This window comes from Thalia democratica, chromosome 4, assembly GCF_965202585.1.
Source record: "Thalia democratica chromosome 4, ktThaDemo2.hap1.1, whole genome shotgun sequence".
NCBI classification, from domain to species: Eukaryota; Metazoa; Chordata; class Thaliacea; order Salpida; family Salpidae; genus Thalia; species Thalia democratica.
The window spans coordinates 30,440,931-30,466,218 of NC_139168.1; the positions used below are offsets into that span (position 1 = coordinate 30,440,931).

General features: G+C 25.7%; 1 protein-coding gene across 1 annotated transcript; it reads right to left on the bottom strand.

Moving 5' to 3' along the window:
* Positions 1-6,790: 6,790 nt before the first annotated feature.
* LOC145832908 (succinate-semialdehyde dehydrogenase, mitochondrial-like) lies at positions 6,791-24,340 on the bottom strand. The gene is made up of 10 exons (XM_082940110.1): positions 23,942-24,340; positions 22,342-22,425; positions 17,706-17,876; positions 16,304-16,420; positions 11,753-11,896; positions 11,328-11,458; positions 8,896-9,067; positions 8,439-8,602; positions 8,063-8,121; positions 6,791-7,372 (listed from the first exon to the last, which is right to left on the bottom strand). Exons 1-10 carry the CDS (start codon positions 24,218-24,220, stop codon positions 7,170-7,172), a joined length of 1,524 nt encoding a protein of 507 aa, XP_082796236.1. The 5' UTR covers positions 24,221-24,340; the 3' UTR covers positions 6,791-7,169.
* Positions 24,341-25,288: the final 948 nt, after the last annotated feature.

Genomic DNA, 25,288 nt, shown 5'->3' on the forward strand with positions numbered 1-25,288 from the left:
TTTACTAGGTCAAGTATATTTGTTAAGATAGTTCTATTAGATGCACTTGATATTAGAGTCAGGCTGCTAAGCTCCGGTAAATATAAGTTTTAAAATATGAACAAAGCTGTACTAGACGGGAACGGGTCAAAATTGCACGAAGACAAATTTGCACGAGGGGATAAAACTACACGAAGACAAGTCGCACCAATGGTCAATTTTGCAGGAGAGTAAAAAAAATTAAAAAAACTGAAGAAAAAAATAAAAAATTAGTTAATAAAAAATTAAAAAGAAAAAAAATACTGACTAAGGGTAAGGGGTAACAGTTATAGTAAAAAAAAAAATTTACAAAAAATAAATGAATAAAAATAATTAATTGAAAAAAAAAGCTACCGAAAGAGGATAAGGGTTAGGGGTAACAGTGATTTAAAGAAAATTAATTAATAAAAAAAAAGTTATCGACCGAGAGTTAGGGGTAACTGTGGTAGTAAAAAAAACAACTATCTTAAAAAAAAAAAATTAAAGCTATGTTAAAAAAAAAATTTAACCCGTGCAAAATTGTCTTCGTGCAAAAGCGACCATTCGTGCGATCTTGTGCCCTCGTGCAATTTTGTACGCTCGTGCAAATTTGACAGCTACCCGTACTAGACAGGGTTGAGAACGATATAAATCGTAAAATAATTTATACGAGCATCATACTAGTAAACGGTCTGTAAACTGTAGCATCATCAAATTTCATTCACAAAGCACACATAAAATATGTATGTAGAATAAGTTATGAAATTTGTTTTTTTTTATTGCAGTTGTGTGGATTACTTAGTTTAATTTTGCAATATTAACTCCGAGAGCTTTAAAAGCCGTCATTATGACTTCTACACCACTAGGCACTAGGCTTTAAAAATTATAAAGAATTCCAAGTTAAAAAAACATTCATAAAACTATTAACACACAATAAAAAAGTATAGATAGAAAAAATAGTCAATGTTTTTTTCGATTGTATCTCTTAGAACATTGTAAGTTAATAAAGAAGTTATATCATATAGAGACAAAAGTTTGGTCATTATCAAATTAAAAATCAATTAAAAAATAAAAAAAGCGAATAATTGATAACAAAGTTGTTTAAAGAACTCCGATTAAAAATAACTAACGGAAATGGCTTTAATTTGCTTGATACAGTTTTATACATCTCAAATAATAAATTCAATCAGTTCGCGTTCTGCAAAGTGTATTATAAATAAAGTTTACAAATAACATCATAAAACCTACAAATTTTACAACAAAAAAACCTTACACTAATGACAAAAACATGTTTTTTAGTTGTAGGGTAAATTAAAAGGTTTACATACACTTTAACAGATATAAAAAAAATAAATAAAACTATGAAACACAACATACTTCAAGTAGTCAATCAGTTGTCACCAAAATTAAGAACTCGTACAATCAATCAAAGAGTATTACAAAAATAAAACACTGAGTTAAGCAAGAAGGCGATCAGAATTAAAAACATATAGGTGTATTAGCAGTAATATAAAAAAACACCAAGGCACAAAAATATATATAGTAGCGGGTGGTACAAAGACCTTTGAAAATTCCTATTAACGATTATTAGCCTTCCCAACAAAAACTTTAGCGTATAAATTCAAGTTAATGTAGTATTTTTTTGTAAAAGATCTTAATGAGGGCTTGACAGCTTTCTATTAATAACTGGCTTGTTTTACTAAAAAGTAACTTTCGCGGAAAGCTTCAATTTTTTCAAATTACTAAAAAAAAAAAAACTCTCATACAGTTTTTATTACTAACAGCATACCACTGTTGGATCAAAAATAAACGCATTATTTTTAATTGTTATTGAAATAGTTATTTAACTCCGGCTGTTTTTATTATAAAAAATTCTTAGTGGACCGAAAATTGCTGACCACTGTTTAAAATAAGTGACGATTCATTAATTTGTTTAAATTTGATTTGGATCCGGGTCTGGCTTAATTATAAAATAAGATCTGAATCAGACTGGATCCTAATTGAAAATAAAATTTGGATCCGGTTGGATCCTGTTGTTATTGAAACGGTAGATAAATGAATTAACTTTACTCCATAAGTAGGTATTTTATTGATTATAATATTCTAAAATATAAGTGTTTGAAAATGTACGATACAGCTCTTAAGCTTAGTTAATAACAATTCATTTTACAATATTATATGTTACAGCTTTAAATTCTAAAATTTTATAATAACTTCTCCAATAGAATAATGCATATATGGTATGAAAACAAATTGTAATAAATCAAAAGTTCCACTAAGATCTCGTGTATGTAGCTTGATTTTTTTTTTGCGAGACGTATAATATTTTTTATTCAATTTCAAAGTAAATTATTTGAAAGCTCAAATAGGTTTATTTATTTACAAATAAAAAGTACTGCTTTGTTTTTTTTTACTAAATTAGTTGGATCTAAATATTTAACTATAATGTGTAAGCTTGTAATCTATTTACATTACAAGCAACTTAAGATCTTTAGGATCTGGTAGTTCATGCTATATTAAATACATAATAGTCAAGTATACAACCAATATTTAAATCCATAAGTTAAGTTAATTTTTTTTCATAGTTGTTTAAAAAATGCGCAGTATATTAAGTTTGATGGTAAGAATATAAAAAGTAAATTAGTTTCTTAAAATTATTCAACTAGTTATTCGTTATAAGATATGTAACATAAGCATAAACATAGCAATTCAATAATAAAAACAATTAAATTAAATAAAAATGTATAAAAAAGAAAAACTAATTAAGAAAATACAATGTTTAACAATCTAAAAGTAAATAAAATACTTTCAAACCTTCTATTTGAAACTTTTGTACCTAACGCTTTTAAAGTTTATTAGAAAAACAAAACGCAGACTTTTGTTCTTTGAAATATTTTAGTGTTGGTAATACTGTAGATAAAACTCTTAGAGTAAGTTTTTAAAACTGTACAACTACAGTTTCAAAACTATAATTTAAAATCAAATTTTATCTAAGCTTTATTACTGCTAAAATTAAAACACAAATACCAACGCTTACACTTTGATACTAACTCCAGTCTTATTCTCCAATATCTATTCTAAAAAGTATTAGTGTAACAGTAAAGCAAAAACTTTTAAAAATCAGCAAATAAATCTAACTTCATTATCAAGTTATTTCTGTTCACTATAAGTTTTTAATAAGTTTGTACCCTATTAACTATTTTAAGTTCCAAAACTGTAAAACTTTGTTTGTCCAAAAAAGGTCTGAAGATTAATTTTTTTTACCTAATATGTTACCTTATATGAACTAACATGTCTTTTAGTTGTTGTTTAAACCATTTTCATATCTTTTTTATCATAGCACGGTAGATTTTAAAACATTAGTTTACATTAAATAACTATGTCTTTTCATTAAAAATAAGTGCTAATAGAAAAATGAGAATTCAGCTTTCTCAAAATCCAAAGTACACTTTTAAATTTGACAAACATACTATTTTTTGCATAGACTTAAGTTTTCTTTCTGATACTTTCTAAAGTAGAAGAGGCAGTAATTTATTTTTTATTAATAAAAAATTGAATATATTCTTTAAAAAAACAAACACAATGCTTTAAATAGGATTTAAGTAGCAATTGATAAATCTTAGATGCAAATCTTGTAAAATAAAGTGTAAAAAATTAACTTGTCTTAAAATTTTACTTTCTGAGTAGGATCTATTTTAACTCTTGAAATATTTAGGGAACCAGATTTTTTGACAGTTGCGATAAGTCAGTAATTTGCAGACTATTTTTTTGATTAAAACTAATTTTACGTACCTTATTTTGCATCGACAAAAACCAGTACTTTGAAATTTCTTCTTTGGCAAAGCCGCTAAATAGTTAGTTAGAATCTGTATTAACATAGTATTAGCTAGTAAAGGTTACATATTAACATTAAAAACCTTTTTTAGGACTAAAGTGTTGTTTGACGCTTCACCAGTTTATTAGTTATAAAAATAATTTATTTTAATAGTTTTAATCATGATTTACCTGTTTCTTATAGTTATTAAAAAATTTATCAAGGTAAAAATAAGAACAATGAAATATTTTATTAAAAATTTTGATAGAATTTCATTGTAATAGTTTTTATTTAGATTTGGATTTTTTCTTTATTAAATTTAAATCTTTACCAGATAGTATGTCTTAGGTTTTCTTAAGTCTTTCAGTTTGGTTATAAAACTCTTATTTTATAACATCTTACATGACTCTGAAATTTATTTTTAAAGAACTAAGCAAGAGATCTTCAGATTTAATAATGTGTACAAATTTTATTTTTGGGTGTACAAAATATTATTTTACAGTACACAGACAGATAAAATTAGAAAGTTTTAAAACCATTGAGTTAGACCAGTGGTTTTCAAAGTTTGCACCAGTGTACACATTTTGGGGTGCTAGAATCGAAAATTTGAAAAAGTATCCTAAATTTTGAAACTAGGTATTCTTGAGTTGATAATAAACAGCAAAAAACAAAAAAGGTCTTAGGTGTTTTTAATGGTAGGTTTGAAACTTATACTAGATATTATGGATAACAAATTGAAAATTATTGGGCCGCAAGCCGTAGAAGGGGGAGCCACAGTGCCATAGTTTGAAACTTACACTAAGTATTTTGGAGTTGATAATGAAGAGCAAGAATAAGTAAAATAAAGTTCTTAGGTAGTATAAGAGAAATTTGTTGGAGGGTGAAAAAAAGCTTGGATACCCTTCACTAGATATTACGGAAAATTTGAAACTTTAACTAGGCATTCGCATACTGGAGTACATAAAGTTATAATTTTAGGTGTACAAATTTTGATTAGCTTGAAGACCACGGAGTTAGACAACAAAACAATTCTACTAAAACATTTTGAAAGAATAAAAGTACACTTTTTATAATTTACAATCACGTGACTTAGTGAGCATACTTGCTAGATTTCTATAAGAAAATCATCACAAAATTACTCAAGAAAAACATAGAACGAAAATGGGTTTATTTAATATTCAGTGTCGAAAACTCTTTATTTTCTGATTTATAACAACCTAGCTTAACTCTTTTTTTTTGATAAAACAAACACTGTTTAACGTGCTATTTTAGGTAAAATATTTAACAGTCTAGTTCATTAAACTGTATCCAAATGGTATATGACTCGATACCAGAAAGGTTTCCTTAGACCAGGATTTCCCAAACGTTTTTGCAAATGGCCCCCTTTAAAGGAATTAAAAAAGCCATGGCCCCCTTCAATAAGATTATTCATAAACTACCTTTTTTTTCATCTGCAACTCGAGAATATCTAGTGTAAATTTCAAATTATGACCTCATGCCCCCCCCCTCTTACCGCTTTACTGCTCGTTGCCCCCTGAGTATCTGTAATGGCCCCCAGGGGGGCCACTTGGCCTATTTTGGGATACCCAACTTAGACGAAACTTTTCGAGCGTTTTATAAAAATTATCTAGAAGTAAGATATTTAACTGTCAAAATTTCTTCAGAAAAAACGATACGCTAATGCGAGCTAGGACTAATTAATATTACAATTATAAAGACAAAATAATTTTAAAAGACTAGCTAAGCTTGCAAAAATACCATAAATTGTCTAAGTTAGGGTTTTTCAACATATTTAGTAGGCGGGCCAAATGTGAAAAAATGTAGTCCTTGGTCGGAGTATCGCGATTTCATTCAACTCACAAAAAATACTCAACTTATTTCAATAAAAAACAACGTGACTTTTTTGTTTCTTCTAAAGCTAATTTTGATAGTATTTTATAATAAAGAGCTAAAATAAAGCTTGAGGTGCAATATTTTTTGTTGCAGTTGTACAGACTTTGATGACCTTAAAAACTACTGAACTATATTCACATCTAAAACAAATTTAAGCAGAGCTTAGCGTTAAACCTTCAAATTTAAATTATCAATGTTTATATACTATTGTTATACTAATACTAAATACCAGCCTCCTTTATACTATTTATAAACTTACTATTGATATATACGCAAGGTTTAAAAAAATCTTAGACTAAGACAACTCTGTAAGATAGATTTAGAAAGTATTACACTATTGTTGATAAGTTAAATTGTAATTTCTGAATTAGACTTTTAAACATTTTAATGAAAGTACCAAAATCAAATACCTCTTTCTTTTGTAGCATTATTTTGTTGATATAACTTAAATCGTTGAGCTTTTATTAATCTTTAAAGTATTCTAGTTACATTTTATTTTAGTAGTTTCAGTCGGTTTTATTTTTTTGTAAAATAATACTGCCATTTTTGGTTTTTTAGTGCTAGTATTTTGGAACTCTACCAACTTTATTTTATCAGGACTCCCAAAATTTTTGAAACTTCTTCCAGATTTTTTGAATTTCTTCCAGGTTCTAAAAAATACGAGTTTTTGAGTCTATATGTAGTTTAAAATTAAGTTGAAGGTAAAATCTCTTAAATAGTTTAACAACATGGAAAGCATACTACAAACCTACTTTTTTTTTATCTATATGATAGATTTTTCGTGTGAAGTTAAAATTTCATTACTTTACATCTAAAAATTGTTTAAAGTTTCAGGATTTTCCAGTTTTTTTTTTTCCAACCCTGTTTTATACTATTAATAAAATAATAAATAGTATTATACATAACATATAACTATCATTTATACAAAGTTTACTTATTCCAGAGTATATAAAAGTAGATTTAAATTAATATACCTTTCTTCATCATTTAATTGCTTAGTGTAGTCAAGTAGTTTTTTTAACAACTAGAAGGTCTTATACATATAAAAAGAAACATTTGTATGATGTTTTTTAACAATGTTTTTTTTTTATTAGAATTTTAATTAGAAAACTAAACAGCCAAAAAATAATATACGTATAATAGTTACACCAACTTGTTCCCTTTTGAATCCTACTTTAATAAATTTTTCATAATTTTTTCATTTGTTATGCCTTCTACGATTGCACAGGTTGTATAAAGCAAAAATAAAACAAAAAAATTAAGTAAAATATATTTAATGTTAAGAATTAAATTGATGATCCGATTAACTTCTTAAGTGAGCTAAACTTTGTTTTATAATTAAATTTCAGAATAAATAAACTTGTAAATAAAGTAATATATTAAAATCAAGCTACAAAAGCATGTTTTGTTAAAGCTTGCCTAAAGTTGAAATATTTCCGAATATAAACTCGAACACGCGCAAAAATTAAATTCCCCAACACAGATACTTGGTTTCCATGAACTCTTCCACGCCGTCGTGCGACCCTTCCCTGCCCAGCCCCGACTCCTTCACGCCGCCGAACGGGCACTCGCAGGTGGACATGGCCCCCTCATTGACCCCCACCATGCCCACTTCCAGTTGTTCGCTCACTCTCCAGCACTGCGACACGTCTTGGCTGAACATGTAACCTGCGCGCACGTGTGGGTTTTAATTTACTTAAACGTTGGTTTGACTGAAAAGCTTCTGCAGCGGTTTGCACTGTTTTACGTTTAAAATTTATTTTGATGTAGGCTAGAGTAGTGGTGAAACTGTATTGGCTATGCTTTAGCATGTTTGGATTTTTTTTTTACCAAGAAGAATTAGTAGTAAATTTTTTTATAACTTTCTATCAAAAAGCTACTCCTAAAATATCTTATTTGTTAAGCTTGGAATTTTGAAATACAAAGTCGATGATAATATATCTCTAAACCATAAAAGATAGAATAAAGTAGATATAAAGTTGTTAAAAGATAGTTTATCATTGTATCATTATAAATAACTAAAATAATTTTGATTGAAAGATTTGGTAATATAATGATAAATGTAGATAAACAAATTTAAAGATAAATATTATTAACTTTACACAAACAATAACTCGAGTTAAGGCAATTTCAATTAGCTGGCAAACATTACTTAACATTTCACAAACTTGAAGTTAATAATTAACACATGATGAAAAATTAAACTTGACAAACATGTAATAAAGATTATCCTATGTCACTATGTAGAAATACACGTATTTCATACACGTTTGCATAAAACTCACAAGGATAAAGTAATTTAGTTTCATTATTTTGTAAAGTATATACAAAGTAACTAATTTGTAACAACAAACTTACCGGCCAGACCCACATCTGAATTGTTGACCATCTTCAAAAGTTCTTCTTCAGTATCAAACCTGTGTTTGAAATGTGTTTACACCAAAGTTTATGTAATTTACTTTGAAAGTTTCACTAAAAAAAATTGACGCTATTTTATTGTTTACATGTCTAATAATATAATCTGTTTTTTTTCAATTGTTACCTTTACACATAACATAACTTTATGCTGTCTTGTGTATTTTAGGTAAGTATGTATTTAACAAATACCTTTTAAATTTGAAATATATAAGAAAAATCTTGGTATTGCAAACTCTATGAAACTTTTAAATATTTAACCAACTTTCATAAACTTAATTTTCTAAAAGCATTTACGGTACAATTATTCAATTTAAACTTGATAATGGGGCAAATGGGCCCGAACGTTTCTTCGCAACTAATCATCATGTCCATGGTTACGTTGGTCAATATGGTGGGTTCAATGCAGTTGTGGCCCATCAACTTTCCCCCGCACACCAACTTCGCTCCCTTGGCAACTGCGTCGTCAACGTGCGATTTCACCTAGTGGTAAAAATAAAATTATTAAAAAAATTCTAACAGCAGTAGAACAAAACTTACATTAAAATAAGTTATTTATTTTTTAAAAGATAAAGACTTTATAGATATGAAGATGTCAAAGTAAAACAAACTAACTTCATATTTAAAAAAATTTAACTAATATTTACTCCAACTAAAACACTTTTAAAAGCAAAACCTTTCAAGTAGCTATGATATGAATTAATTTCAAACTCTAACTCTAACGCATCTGCATACCTGATGTTTTACACTCGAATATTATTGTACAAAAAACAAACTTTTTCAGCCTGCTTCTTGTGTATGAGCGAACAGTGAGTTGTTTTGCTGTCGGTGGGATCCCCGTACTTGACCTTCTCGCCGATTTCCTTCACCAGCCTCCTCACGTACTCGTCGTGCGCTCCCGACTGAACGTACATCCGGTTCGGGCATATGCACGTCTGCCCCGCGTACCTGAAAGCAAAAAGTTAGCATGTATAAGCACTCTTGAAATTTCCAGCGGTTTGATTTAACGCTTGTGTTGGGCACTTGCTGCATTTTCGCAATGACGTTGCATCTTTCATGTGTAATAGATGAGTGCTACCGCCTCCAGTGATAGAAAAGTTTATTTTTTGCCCGGGCACAATTTACAGAAGGAAGGATAAGAAACTAGTTTGTGTAGGATGAAATTACACACTTGAAGGTAGAATTCAAATTTTCATACAACTTTGTTTTAAAGTGATCTAGGAACTTACACAACCAATGCGGAAACTATTTTCCACACTAGTTTTTGCAACCTAGTTTTGTGATGATATATTACGTTCAGAAAGTCTATTAGTTCAAAAACTAAGCACAAGTATTCTACAAAAACTTTTGAATGGTAAAATATCTGTTTTTTATTGTTTTAGTTGTTTAATTTATCATTATTCTTTAAAATCAGGCTTATTTAGAAATTACAAACATTTTATTTTATTATAGTTTAACTTGTTTGTAATTTAAAAGAACGTCAACAACAGATGAAGAAAGCACTGCAATTTTTAGATATTTCACACAAAGTAAAAAGGTCAGTAAAAGCTACATTTAAAACTACAAACTACATAAAACCCGCAGCAAAACTCTTAAATGATACTTCTTACCACCCAGCACATGTGAATTAACATTATTCTGTCAGAAGCTATTAGACTAAAAAATTAAACTAAAAAGCAGAAGATTAAGATGATACACCCATTGACCTAAAAACCAAATGTATTAAATCGGAAAAATGCAAAACTTCTGAAAGTGGAAATGAGCGTTATGTGGAAAATTTGGGATTATAAACAAAGTTGATAAATAGAGATAAATCAATAAAAAAATAAGTGTAAAACAAAATCTCGATTATCAAGATTACGGGACATATGCTGCAACATGTACTATTGGTAAGGAATTATACATTGGTCAACCAATGAATAGTTTTGCAAAAATATGAAATACACAGAAACATTTGAAAAAATAAAATAATCACAACAAATTAAGAACTCAGGACTACTTTGCATTAATTATTCACTATAATCATTTATCAAAAAAATAGAAAATGCAAGGTACAGTTTTTAGAAAGACTAGTAAGGAATAATTTAGATTTTAAAGAAAAGTGTCGGATTAAATATGATAATAATTATAATATTTATAATATAAAAAAACAACTAATAATAATAATAATAATACTAAAAAAACAAAAATTATAATATATAACTATATATATAATTTAATAGTTCAAAGCAAAAATAAATTTAAGCAGTAGTTTAAACAAACAATTGTAGAATGTTATACAAAATTTGCAATAAGAAGTTCTGATTTAATGAATTTTGTTATTTTTGTTTATTGTTGTTATTTATAGTTACCCTTAGTTACAGAAAACTACAAAAACTCTTTTGGTGATAGTTTGTTTGCTTAGATTCAGAGTTTCTAACTTTTTTCTATATATTAGTAAGTTTTTTATTTCAGTCTTTTATTAAATTTATTTGAATCTAAATGTTTTTTTGGATTTAATTCTATTTTAAACATATCTTAAATAAAACTCTAATATATTTTTTTAAGTATGTATTTGTAAGCAAAATTTAAAAAAGAAAATAAAGATCTCTTTCTAAGTGTTTTCGTTTAAAGAATTGAGACCGGGTTTTCAATTGATTTTAATCAACTTTTGTTTTTTTTAGTAAAATATGGCAATTAATATTAATCTTGAAATAACTTTCATTTAATTTTTTTATAATTTATTTTAGCTTTTTACATTGTTTTATACTTTTTAATAGCATTTTTTCAAAAATATGTTTATGATACTATGTAGTAATATACTAAATACAATTTTGTATAAAAAAAAAGAAATTAACACTAATTTGCGTCTAGTTTTATGTCCAGCAGAAAACCTACTTATTTTAAACATTAGCAACAACTAAGGAAATAAAAAATCACAAAAATATGAAACTATCTATTCAAGGCCTAAAACAATTACGACCGAAAACTTAGCCAGCCTGCAGTACAAATGTACATTTTTCACAAGACCAATCTAAATAACTTTTATATAATTATAGTCAAGTAAATATAAGCCAAAAGTAGTTGGATATAGACAATTTGATAAAGTTTCTCACTTAATGAAACAAAAAAACTGACCGTGTATTTTAAACCTATGTAATCTAATTCAATCCTTTCGGTCTCAACTTATACGAATTCAAACACTTTTTGAACAGCTACTGTAAATTACCTAAACTTAGCAGCGATGGTTCCTTGTATCGCCTTGTCCATGTCAGCAGAGTCGAACACGACAAACGGAGCGTGACCTCCCAACTCAAGCATGACCTTCTTCACCGTCGACGCTGATTGGCTCAGAAGAATCTGTCAAAAGTAGTGAACTTAACACGTATTGCTATTTAAACTAAACGTATTACACTTTTTAAAACAGAACTGAAATTTTGTTTTATTTAATTTAGCATAAATTTGTTTTCCAAAAATATATTTCAAAATATATTTTTACCTTTAAAATATAACCTACCGCCTAAACTGTTTTCACTAAATTAATTAGTAAAACGTATGTTTTTTTAGCACATTAAAATCGTTCCTTTTCGACCTGCTAACTCCTGTTTTAAAACAACAAAAAGAAAAACACAAAATAAAAAACTTCAAACCAACTTTTCCGACTTGCGTGCTGCCGGTGAAGGATATCGCTTTCACCTGCTTGTCTTCGCACCAAAACTTTCCCACTTCGGGGGAATTTTCTCTGCTCGACGGCAGAACGTTCAGCACTCCGGCGGGCAGTCCCGCTTCTGATGCCAACTGAAGTAAAGAAAAATACTGTTGAAACACTGATTTAGACAAAAAGCTGCTTGAATAATACCAGTTTATACTTTGGTTGTATTTATTTGTATATATCATCAGTTACAAATTACAAAGAATAATTTCCATAAATAATCGTAGCTGTTCAAATCAAGCGTTGTTTTTATTTTGTTCGAAAATTTAAACACCATTGTTACCCGATGTAAGAATTATCTAGTAATAGTGCAAACTTTCAAGATTGTTTTTAACTTTGAAAAGTAGTTGCATGCGTTGTAGAAATAGGAATGAAATTTCAATAAGAGGTTCATAAGAAAATTAATATATTTTTTGTTTAAATGGCCCAGGTTTTGATGCCTGCGTCCAATGTTATTATACCATAAAAACATACACAGAAAATAACAACTAGAATGTAAAGTTTGATATAAATTGTAAATTTTACATGTAAAATAAAATATCTAAGAAAACCTTTGACCTATTTACTTATGCTGGCAAAAATTTGTTTGAAGGAAAAAGTTTGAACATGTGGGTAGTTTAAACAAGTGGGCAGTTTATGTAGGTGGGAAAGTAAGTAAAAATGTTTAACGCATACAAGATTTACAATCTTAGATAGAAGCAGAAAAAAGAATCGTATTTTATTTTTTTATATAAAAAATTATAAAAGTAAAATTTTTATGTCTTATTGTACTAGAAACAATTCAAAAGAAAAAAAGTAATTTACATTTATTAAAATAACAGTTACACACAAATAATTATATATTTAAAACTCCATTACAATTTATTTATTTATATATCTATTTTGGTCTATCTATCTATGTATTGCCTGATGAGTCCTAATAAGGACGAAACCGGTTGTAGGTTGTCTCGGATGCTGTTGTTGTTGGTCGTGTAAAGTTAATTATTTATAATTTATTTATTTGAAAGAATAAAATAAATTCGTTTATAAGTTTTATTACTTTTGTAAACCTATTTCAAATGATTATAAAAATTTCAGTGTTTAAATCTTGAGGACTATTTCTTTTATTTTAATTTTTCTTTTGAATTAAACTTTTAGCAAATAGATCGTTTATCAGCTCTCAGTTAGAAAACCAACTTTAAATTGTCACAAACTATTTTTATAGCTAAAATAAGATACACATAACTTATTTTATAAACCAACATCAACCATTATAACAAAAAGTTTACAAGACAACCAATGAAAAAGTTATACAAATTGTTTCCCTAGAAAATTATAAATATTTCTTTTTTACTGTTTTATGTAATAAACGCTGGTGTTATTTTTAATTTAAGTAAAGCTAAGCTTTTAATAACGGACGTTTAAATTAAAGTTTAATCAATAGACTCTTTGTAAAACAGATAGCCGTACTTTGAATTATTATAATTTATAGAGAACTAGACAAAAACTAAATACTGATAAATTTTTATAATAATGATGAATAAAAGTCTACGCAAAAACACAACAACTATTAAATATATAAAAATATTAAGTAAGTATTATCTACTTAAAATTTAAACAAGCTTAAAGATTAATTTTATTTTTTTAAAGTTACACAAGATCTATAATTTTTAAACATACGGATGACCTCCAAATTTTTTTTTAAGAAAAATAATAGATTTTTTTTTTAATGGTCTGGGTTTTCATGCCTGAGTCCAATACACTAGACAACATTATTATAACTTGAAAACATATATGGAAAAAATATTAACCGTAGTCGTTCCATTAGTCTGCAACTAACATTCAGATAAAAAAAAGTATGCAAAAACTTACTTTGTTTTACATTTTAAAGTTTATTTTTCTACCATCAAAAGTACATTTTAAACTTCTCTTTTTCAACCGATGTCTTTTTGAAGTACGAAATAAAACTTAGTTTGATTGAAAATTTTATTACCAGATTTTTAAAAGTAGCTGCATAAGTTTTAAAAATACAGATGACCTTAAAAATGTTTTTTTTAAAGAAAAATAATAGATTTTTGTTTTAATGGTCTGGGTTTTCATGCCTAATCCAATGTTAGACATTAGACAACATTATTATAACTTGGAAACATATATGGAAAAATTATGATGAAAAAATAACTGACATATAAAATTAAATTAAATTTCTAATTTTAAAATGTAAAATCAATTTCTTTACAAAAACCTTTGACCTATTTACTTATGCTAGCTAAAACTTACTTGAAGGAAAAAGTTTGAACATGAGGGTAGTTTAAACAAGTGGGCAGTTTATGTAGGTGGGCAAGTAACTAAAAAAAGTTCACGTATACAAAACTTACAATCTTAGATAGAAACAGAAAAAAAAATCGTACTTTATTTTTTCAATAAAAGAATTATAACACTGTAACTTTTATGTCTTCTTTTACTAAAACAATCCTAAACAAAAAGGTTATTTACATTTGGTAAAATAACGTTACATACAAATAATTATAGTTGAAAAAATAACTACATCAAATTATATTTATTCGAAATAATAAATTAAACACGTTTATTAGTTAGATAATTATTGGAAACTTATTTGAAATTATTGAAAAAATTCAAACTTCATATTTTGGAAAGTACTACTTTATTTTAATCTTTTTATTTTAATTAAACTTTTAGCAAATAGAACGATTAAAAGCTCTCAGTTTAAAAACTTTAAGCAGTCACAAACTGTTTTTATAGCTTAAATAACCTACACAAAACTTATTTAACAAATAAATATCAATCATTTCAACAAAAGATGTTTCCCTAGAAAATTATTAAATACTTCTTAAAGAAAATCTTAAAAGTTAATACTTTATATACAAAAGATTGCTAAAAGTAAATACAAAGTTGATCTAATTAACGGCGGTGTTATTTTTGGTTTATGTAAAACAGTGCTTTTAATAAGATGTACAAATGAAAGTTTTATCAATAGACTCTTTGTAAAATTATTTGTTGTACTTAGTACAAATAAACAAAGCGTAAATCATATTCATGTTCCAATAATAAAATACATTCAGTTTTTGAAACTTACTTCAAGTTTGGTTTAAACAAGATTTAGAAAACGAATTGAAAAATTTATCGATCTAGTTCGCATTTACTTTACAAAACATCACTGTTTTAAGTTTAAACAAGTGGGCAGTTCATTTAGGTGGGAAAGTAAGTAAAAATGTTTAACGCATACAAGTTTTACGATCTTAGACAGAAACAAAAAAACAACTTAATACTTTATTTTCTTGTTAAAAGAATTATAAAAGTATATTTTTCTTTTATGTCTTATTGTACTAGAAACTGATTTAAACAAAAAAGTAAGTAACTTGCATTTATTAAAAGAACAGTTACATACAAATAACTAATAAACAAAAAGATTATATAATTTTTTATTATTTGAAAAAAAAAAATTAAATATGTTTATAAATTTTATCATTATTGGAAACCTCTTAGAAATGATTATAATAATTTCAAAATTTAAATCTTGAAAGGTATTTCTTTTATTTCAGTCTTATTTTTGTATTAAACTTTTAGCAAATTGAATGTTTATCAGCTCTTAGTTTAAAATACATTTTTTAATGTTTCAAACTATTATTATACCTAAAATAAAATAAACAAAACGTATTTTATAAATCAACATCGACCATACTATCAAAAAGTTCACAAGACATCAACGAAAAAGTTATACATCTTGTTTCCCTAGAACATTATTAAACGTCTCTTAAAAAACCTTAAAAATTAATATACAAAATATTGTTAAATTATACACAAAGTTTATCTAATTAACGCTGGTTTTATTTTATTTTTCAGTTAAATAATGCTTTAGTTAACGGATGTTCAAATTAAAGTTTTATCAATAGACTCTTTGTAAAACTATTTGTTGTACTTTGTACAAATAAACAAAGTGTAAATCGTATTTATGTTCCTGTAAAAAAAATACATGCAGTTTTTAAAATTTACTTCAAGTTTGGTTTAAACAAAATTTAGAAAACGAACTGAAAATTTATCGATCTAGTTCACATTTACTTTGCAAAATTTTACTGTTTGAAATCGAGTTTATAATATTTTTTAGTAAATATTCTCGATTGTAACAAATTATTTATAAGTTGTTAATTTAAAAAAAAACCAATTGAATTAAGCATACTATTTTTAAGATTATATAAAAACATTTAAACAAGCAGTATATTAATACTTAATGTTCTATTTTTTTAATGAACATAAAAATAGCTCATACCAAATGCAATCGAGGAAAAAATTTATAATTTAAGAATTACAAAAACACAAAAAGTTCACCAGAATTTAAGTAGTTTTGAAAGATTTTATAATTTACAAATTAGTACTAACTTAATTTATTAAACTCTTACTTATAACTAGAGAGCTAATAATACACAGCATCAGCATGTAGTAGTATCAAAATGTAGGTACAATAATTTAAAAAACCAGCATCAAATTATGCAGAATACCTTAGCAAGGGCCAGTGATGTAAAAGGGGTCTCTTCAGATGGTTTCAGGACCACTGGGCATCCGGCTGCTATGGCGGCACCCGCTTTTCTCGTTACCATGGCAATAGGAAAGTTCCACTGTTTTCAGAATGAAATAATTTTTTAAAATTATTAATTGTAAATTTTATACGTTAATCAAAAATTTAAACAATATGTTAAAATGCTAATAATTTTCAGTATCTAAATATAATTTTCAATAATCTAAATGATACGACAGTGTTTCACTGCTAAAAGAGATTATCAGGGTTACACGACAATTCAAATTATTTCATAAAAGGCCACAAGTCAAAAAGTAGTTAATATTTAAAAAAAAGGTCTAACAAATAAGTATAATTTTATTTTCGTGGTAAGTTTTTTTAATTAATCAAAATTAAGTGTTTTAATTAAACTTTCATGTTAAGTATCGCTAGTACTAGTTTTAAACTGCTTTAAACTACAATTATATAAAATGAAATCTAAAATATTTGATACAACTTAAACTTGAATATATATATATATAAAGCACTTCAGCTATTTTTGCTGCCAATTTATTCAAACTTAAGTCGTATTTAAGTCAGTTGAAAGTGTATAAAAAAATAAAAAATAAATATTCTGACTATATATTATAGAAAAAAAAATCATGAACTTTATTTTAACTGCTTACTAAAAACTTAAGTTATAATTTACGATTTATTCAGACAAAGCAATTCTATTTAACAAGAAATTAATTTAAATTGAAGACCTATAGAGTGAAATACTGTTTTACAATGGAATTCTTTAAAACATAATGTTTGTACTTATCTCCTTGAACCCATGTTAAATATTTCAATTAACTTTATTACACTTTACTTTAAAATTATCGAGTAAAACTTTATTACAGTAACTTAAAGAATACCTAATACAGCTTTACCAAAGGTTAAAAATACAAATTCCAGGTTTTCTTAATTTCTCTCAGGTTTTTAAATGACAAGTTTTTTGGTCCATTTTTTAGTACAATCAAATTTAAGATAAAAAGCTGTCTTAAATAGTATAAATGTATTGAAAAGATACTGTATAGCTACTTTAAATGTTTTTTAAAATTGTTTTAATGATTTTTTTAAAGTGATTGATTTTTTGGATCAAATCGATATTTCATTAATTTATGTAAACTTTTTTTCCAAACTTTTTCAGGTTTTTTAGTGGTTGTTCTTAGAAATTAAAGTTTTATTTTCAAAATTTCTCAATATTCAGGTTTTTCCAGGATTCTGGGTTTTTTAGCAACCCTGTAAATAAAAATAGAATCTACTAAAAATAGATTCCAAAACTTGTCAAGCAGCTTAGTTTTAGCAAAGCGAGCAACTTAAAGTATAAAAATAGCAGATGAAATCTTAACCAATCAACTCACTGGAGTGATCATTGCAGAGACTCCTATTGGCTGCTTGATGGTGACGAACCTCTTACCATTGTGATTGGTCGGTATCGTCATCCCGTAAGACCTCCTGCACTCCTCCGCGAGCCACTCCACGAATGAGGCGGCGTATGCAACTTCGCCCATCGCCTCTGATATTACTTTTCCCTGTTATTTAATGTTATTTTTCAAACTACCATGCTGTAAACATTTAACTTTACTCAAGTATCTTTTTAAAAGCTTAAAATAAGCAAAGTTTATGCTAGTGGTAAAACGGGGCGCTTTCTATTGATCAAGAGTTGTTTTATAACTGACAAAATAATATTTAAAAATAATGTATATAATAACAGACTGCAAACTATAAGTAGAAAAAAAAACCGGCTTTTATAAACATTTGTAACGCTAAATTGAATAAAAAATCTTATATTTCATTAACAAATTTTTCAAAACTAAATATTTTTACGAGAATTAAGTAAACAGATTTAAAGTAACAGCAATTTAAAAAGTTTTTTCTAAATCCTAATGTCTTTGTTTAGAATTAGAAACTATGTTCAAATTATAAGCATATTTCAATTTAATTCTAAGTATTTCGGTGTTTTAACTTGTTTTGAATGCTTTGGAGTAATAAAATATAAAGTAGTTTTGAAGAAATTTTTTTCTGAAATAACACTATCTAAAAAATGTATTAAAATTTTTTTAATTAATTTTTAAGCGTAATAAAACAAGAATGATAAGAATTACTAATACCTTATTATGAAACTGTAAAAATTATACGCTATTGTAATACTTCAATTTAAAAAGCTATAATGACCATTAATCAAAACTCTATCTTAAATGCTCAACTTAAACTTAAGTTTAAATTCAAAAAATTATATAAAAAAAAATTATATATATAATGTTATTTTTATACAAAACTATTTTATAATTACTAAGAACTTAAAATTAATTAGAATATAAAAATATTTCAAGTTCTTTTTAAGTCTACCTTACTTTTAGTTGTAATTTATTTTTATCAGAAACATAAACAGTATTTTTCTCAACAAGCTTATCAGTTTAAATATTTACTTTTTTTAGAGTTAAAAACTTAATTGTTTTTTTTTAATTGGAAAATAACATTATAAATTCTAACCATTAACTCTTTTCAAAAATTTTTTTTAAGTTTAAAATAATCAGTCATTAACATGAAGCTAAAACATGTTGAAGTGACGTTATATTAATTCTCATAACTTAAGTTCTTAAATATTTCAAATAATTAATTAATTCAAAGAAGTTATTAAAGATTTTTTTTGGTGAAATCTAGAGCTACTTGAAAATATAACTTTCAAAAGATTCCAAAAATGCATATACAAATTCAGATTTCCAGTTCAAAACTGATTATGTAGAATAATTAAACTGTAGCTCATTTTATTGTTATAAATGTTATTTATACTTTCAATCGTTTCTGTTTTTTCGTTATTAACAAAGTATTTAAACACAGGGAGTTTTTCTTCAGATTATAGTCCACAGTGATACATAAGGATTAAAACTATTGTTCATTATTTAGGTTTTTATCCTTTAAATTTAATTTACAGTATATTGAAAAGACATAATTAATTAAAACTAAAAGTTACAATCATAGCTTAATTTCAAAAATTTGTTATAAACTAGGAAAAACTAAAAAATTTGAAAAAAATCTAAGTTTGAATTAAAAATTTCTGTTAAGTTTATATACTTTTTTAATCTCCATTATCAAACTTACTGAACAGAACGTCACAGTCTTAGTTTGTTAAAACAAGAAAACTTAATACTTATGATGAGAAAATCAAACTGTATGAGTAGATCAAATTGAATTAAGTATTTTTATGACAATCTTAAGAATAAATAAAATATATGTAAGTTTTACACATGAAAGTTTTTGCATAAAGAAAAGTTTCAATATTGTTTTAATGGTAAGCGTTTTTCAAGACATATTTAAAATACAAAAAGCTTATAACATTTCTTAAGGCCATAGTGAGGGGGGGGTAAAACACTTTCATTTACAAAAATTAACTTTGGCTTTTATATGAAAGCTTCAATTACAAACTACAAACCAGTTTTTATAGAATTCAAAAAAATCATTTAACTTTTGAGATATTTTATTTTTTGCAAACTAAAATCTATCTCCTCCTTCATTTTTCAAGTAATCTTCTTCAAATTTTCAGGAGATGTTACTTACATTATAAGAAAAAGCGTTACTTATGAATTTTGATAATTTAAAAATATAAAAATTTTATGACAAAAAAAAAGTTTTTTTTGATTAAATATATTTTTACTTAATTTATTCTAAACTCACAAGTAACGTTTTTTTGTTATTGTATAAAGATTAGACTGTGAAAGTTTGAAGAAGATTGTTTGAAAAATGTAGGAGGAGATAGATTTTAAACTAAATAGTCTTTTTTTAATGTTTTAGCTTTCCCTTCCCATAGAACCTATTATGCGGCCCAACTTTGACTACTCATATCTCAAAAAATAATTCGAATTTTCTAAAACTACAAAAAGCATCTTCAAGCTTAGAAAAATTTCTATAAAATAAGATCAACTTGCAAAAAATATGGCTTAACAACCCCCCCTCCCTTATGGCCTTAAATTTATTCAAACCAAAAACTAAACATATTTAATTAACACTTTAATTGTTTTTAAACTCAAATTCTAAAAGAGTTAGCGTAAATTATAACAACATTCATTTAAAATCTTTACACAAGCAAAATATCTACAACTTATGTTTAAATAACTCTAACTTTCAATTTGTACCACTTGTGACCTTGAGTAAACAACAGTAAGTAATTAATTAATCTAAGTTGTATTTTTTTTTAAACTAATTAGTTTTCGTAATAAAGTTTAACACAATTAAAAGAATTTCAAATGATTTTCTTAGTTACATTTATAACTTATAACTAAAAAATTAAATCTCAAATTGACACAGATGTTTAAAATATGGTTGTTTAGGCATTAAAAACAAACTCAACAAAACTAAATTTAAAGAACTTTAAAGCTGTTAAAACGTAAAATTGAAAGCTTTTAAAAAACATGAATTTTAATAGTAATACTTTGTCAATATACTATAAAAATTAATATAATATATAAAAATTATAGTGAAAAATTTATATTTTAATTTTAGTAAATTAAATACTTATCTTTGAGTATATTAAAATACATTACGTTAATTTTTGACAGCTTTAACATCATGTTCGAGCATCAGATTTTAAGGAAAAATACACTAAAATTATGTTTTGCTGAAATTTATATAATTAAAATAATACTTCTTATATAACATATCTAAAACTGAACATTTAAACATAAAATTATTTATTTTCCTTAATTTGTTGTGAAACAATAGGTTCTGCATATATAGTATGTAAATGTTTTTTTTTCTTTATAAAATTACAACTAAAGAAACCTTTGAAAAACAAAGATAAGCTTCAATTAAAAGAATTTTTTGGATATGAAACATAAATTAAATTATAGAATGTATATATAAAAAGTTTTTTTTTAGTCTTCAACTAGTATAATATTTTATTTTAACATACAAAAATAATTAAATAATACTTAGTACTAAAGTTAAATAGTCAAAAATAATTTAACATTTAGTTTTGCTTATAAAAATATTTAAAATTAGGATAAACATGTTACTACTTTAAGCAACATTTTTAAGAGGTTTAATAAAATTGTTCATAGTAAAGAAAAAATTTGAAGTTTTAGAACTTCTTAAAACTTTTCAAACTTTATCGATTAAAAATAGGAAAAATTTGTTTACTACTCTAAAATAAGGGTTGCTATAATTTTAGGCAAAATTTAAAAAAAAAACTAGAGCAAAATCAAACAAGCCTGTTTCTACCTCAGTTTATGTTATTTAAAAAAAATATATATGAGCAAAAAACTAAAAAAAAATGATTTGAGTCAAGCTTAAATACCTAAATAATAACCAAGTAATTTTATAAAAACACAAATTTTATGAAAAGAAATTAAAGTCTGAAAAAGACAAAGAATTTCAAAAAAAAACTCTGAGTTAAAAGCCTTAGTTTTTCAAAATAAAGTTCAAACTAGCCTGAGTTGTCATAAGTAGCCTTGTAATATTTGAAAACTTTATTTTGTTTAAAAACTATTTTATATTTATTAAAAAGTACATACTTTATTACATTTACATTTTTATTGCTTGAAATTTGACTACTTTAACATGTCAAGAAGACTATGCAAAAATGTTAACAACTTTTTGTGACCAGCTTGAACTAAAAATAATCTGTTTACACAGCTAATTTTAAATTATTTATTGACTTTATATTTAAATAAATAATTGTAGTAAAATTTTTATATATTGTATAAAAAACGTTTCACATAGTTTTAAATAAACTTATGTATTTTAAACAAGTGTTGTAAAAGTATAACATTAGTATATCAAATTAAACAATATGAAACTGCTTTGTAGAAAACATTATACAAAAAAATAATAATTTCACTTTCATTAACAGACTTTGAAATATAAAATAATTCCTTATAATTTTTTTCAAATGTAAACCAACAGTTCTACAGCTATGAAAACAAAGAAATATCTAATGCAGTGTCTTACTTTTCATTTAACATTTTTAGCAATAATTTATACAACAAATTAAAAGCTTACATTTTCAGCAGTTATAGCTTCTGCTAAGTATTTTTGATTTTCCATCATTAATCTGTGCCAGTTTTTGAGTACACCATGTCTTTGCTGTTGATTTTTTAATTAGTTATTGTTCAACTATCGAGTTGTACTAACTTTTTAATGATAAAACTTAGAAAAAACTAAAACTATTTTTTATTATACATAATATAATTTATAAAATCATACTTCCAACTTATAATCATTAAGTACTTTTAATACTTAACTAACTTGAACATATGTTTAGTATCTTAAAGTTCTAAAAGTCAATTTGAAAGACTTTTCATATCTATCAGGGTTGCAACTTTTTGAGTCAAAAAACTGCCCTGAGTGACCTTAAGCTGCCCTGATTTTTGAAAAGCTTATTTTTGAAACATTAAAAAAAAAACTTCCCCTGGCTAAAATTACTTATACCTCATTTTCATTTTTCTTCTTAATAGTAAAAAGGAAGATTGTATTTGTATGTTCTGCAATAGATGTTTACTAAAATTATGAGAAATACTGTTTTCAAAGATTTTTCAAAAATCTAAATTAATTAAAATTGAAAATAAAAATTTTTGAATAATTTTATGAAACTATGTAAGTTAACTTCATATATAATAGAAAACAGTTTGACTTTTTTTTACATCTTAATTGACTAACTTTAATCTTACTACATAAAATACTCATTTGCATGAATAAACTCAAATCATGGTAAAAATTAATTTCAGACTTAATAGATTTACATTGTTATTTCTGAGAATAGTGAAGAGCTAGCTCCAAAGCTAAAAATATATTCAATCAATAAAAATTATGTTCTTTAACAAAATTGGATATTTAGAATAAAAAAAATTTGATACAATCTAAATCTTAAACTACTATATCTAGAAAAAAATCTGCCCTAACATTTTAAAATTATTTTAAAATTTTCTAGAAATTTTTATAAACTGCCCAAAGTCATCCTGACTTTAAGAAAAAATAAAATATCCTGACTTTCTCTGAGTATCCTGAACGTGTGCAACTCTATTTTACGCTAAATTAAGACTATTGTGTCAAAAACTAGGAGTAACTTTAAAACTGTGTGACCTAATGGCACAGTGGTCCTGAATATAGTTTTGGAAAAATTTTTAAGTTGAAAATTATAAAATCAAAACAGATATCCAAAAAAAAATGTTAAATAAAATTAGGTTTTTTGGTAGAAATTTGATATCATTACATTTAGTTCAATTCACTTTTACTTTACTGTAATGTTTAAGAGTTTAGAGCACACAACATTTTAAACCTTGTACATTTAACTTATGATAAGTTTATAAAACTAACTTTAGTTTTTTTAAAGGAATACTTTTTTGTATTAAATTTTACACAGCCTTTTATGGTGTTAAAAAAGTAGTTTAAACAAAAAGTGTGTCAAATTTTTTAATGCAATAGTTTATGTATTGCAATGCTTTAAAAAAAATCTGTTAAAAAGTATTTAATTGTAATTTAATCATAAATTTTAGCAAAAAACACACTTTGGTAGTAACTTAGGACGAAAACTCTAGTTTAACAGCTAACAAATACTGTTCTAGTATTAAACATTAATATTATTTTTTTACCAAAGCCTTACTTTTGCAGTAGTGTTTTTCCATGAAGTAAATGCTTTTGTTGCTGCCTTGACGGCTTCTTCAGCATGACTCTTATCACAATCAGCAGCATTTCCAACCAACTGACCATTGTAGGGATTGTAAACAGGAAATGTTGACTTTAGCTCAACAAACTTTCCGTCTACAAAGTACTTGTTGCTAAAACTCTCCATTGTGCTACTTAACAATCTTCTGAACTGGTTGGTAAAAGATGCAGCTTTCAGCAGAGTTGCAGCAGTTGTCATGACATTCAGTTGAGCCATCAAATGTGTGAAGATGTGCAAACAATTCGTTAATGTTTAACTAAATAAGCAAACATTAAAATTGGTATGCAGCAATGCTTTATATACTACACCTACACCATTTTATACTTTAGTTTATGTTGTTAACCAATTTGAAAAAAAAGGTTCCCGGAAAAGGGACTAAACCAGAAAAAAAACTGCAACTAAAGTTTAGTTGCAAAAGTAAGAAAATATTTATGCCATAAGTTAAGAATGTGGTAAATCTAGCGGTTAAAAGTAGTATAGTTTTACAAACTGATATTATTTTACATTTCATAATAAATTTATTTTTAATGCCAAAAAAGAAAGAAGTTTTGAAGAAACTAGATCTTAAATGTCTCCATTTAAATTATTGAAATAGTTTTAGGAGAAAATACCAGAACGAGTAAAAAGTAGTTATGAATAACTCATTTTGGAAAGTTTGCTACAAATGTTGACTTTTTACATTGTTTTATTGTGTAGTATGACTGTATACATTAAGCTTTAATAAATAAAACAAAAATAGTTTCTTTTTAAAACATATATTAGTACATACAAATACTAATTATTTTGTTAAACTGATGTAATATTTTTCTCATTTTTAAAGAAAATATTGTTTCGAGGTTAAGTAAAAGACTTTAAAACACAGGTCTTTTAACTTTACTAAAATTCATTTTTTTGATATTTTTCTGAAACTATAAAGTTGAGCTCGGTAAAAATAGACAAAAATTTTTTTTTTTTTTTTTGAATAAAAGTTTATATATCTATTTAATCTTAGTCTTTTTTTTGATTTCGTATGTAAAATTTGAAAAAAAAACTCTTAAACTCGAAATTAGTTTTTTATCGAAATAGATAAAGTCGTCTGTTGCAGAAGTACGTTTTAAGTTTTTGTTTTGCAAATTAGAAATACAATCAATACAGCAGTGCATAATTAATCTTTAACCTCCAATCCTTAATCCGTTTTACCCAAAGTTTAAATTCTAAACTCTTGTTCCTTTACCAACCTACAAAAACATAGATATATATTATTATTATTATTATTATTATATTGTTTATTGTGCAATGTTGGAC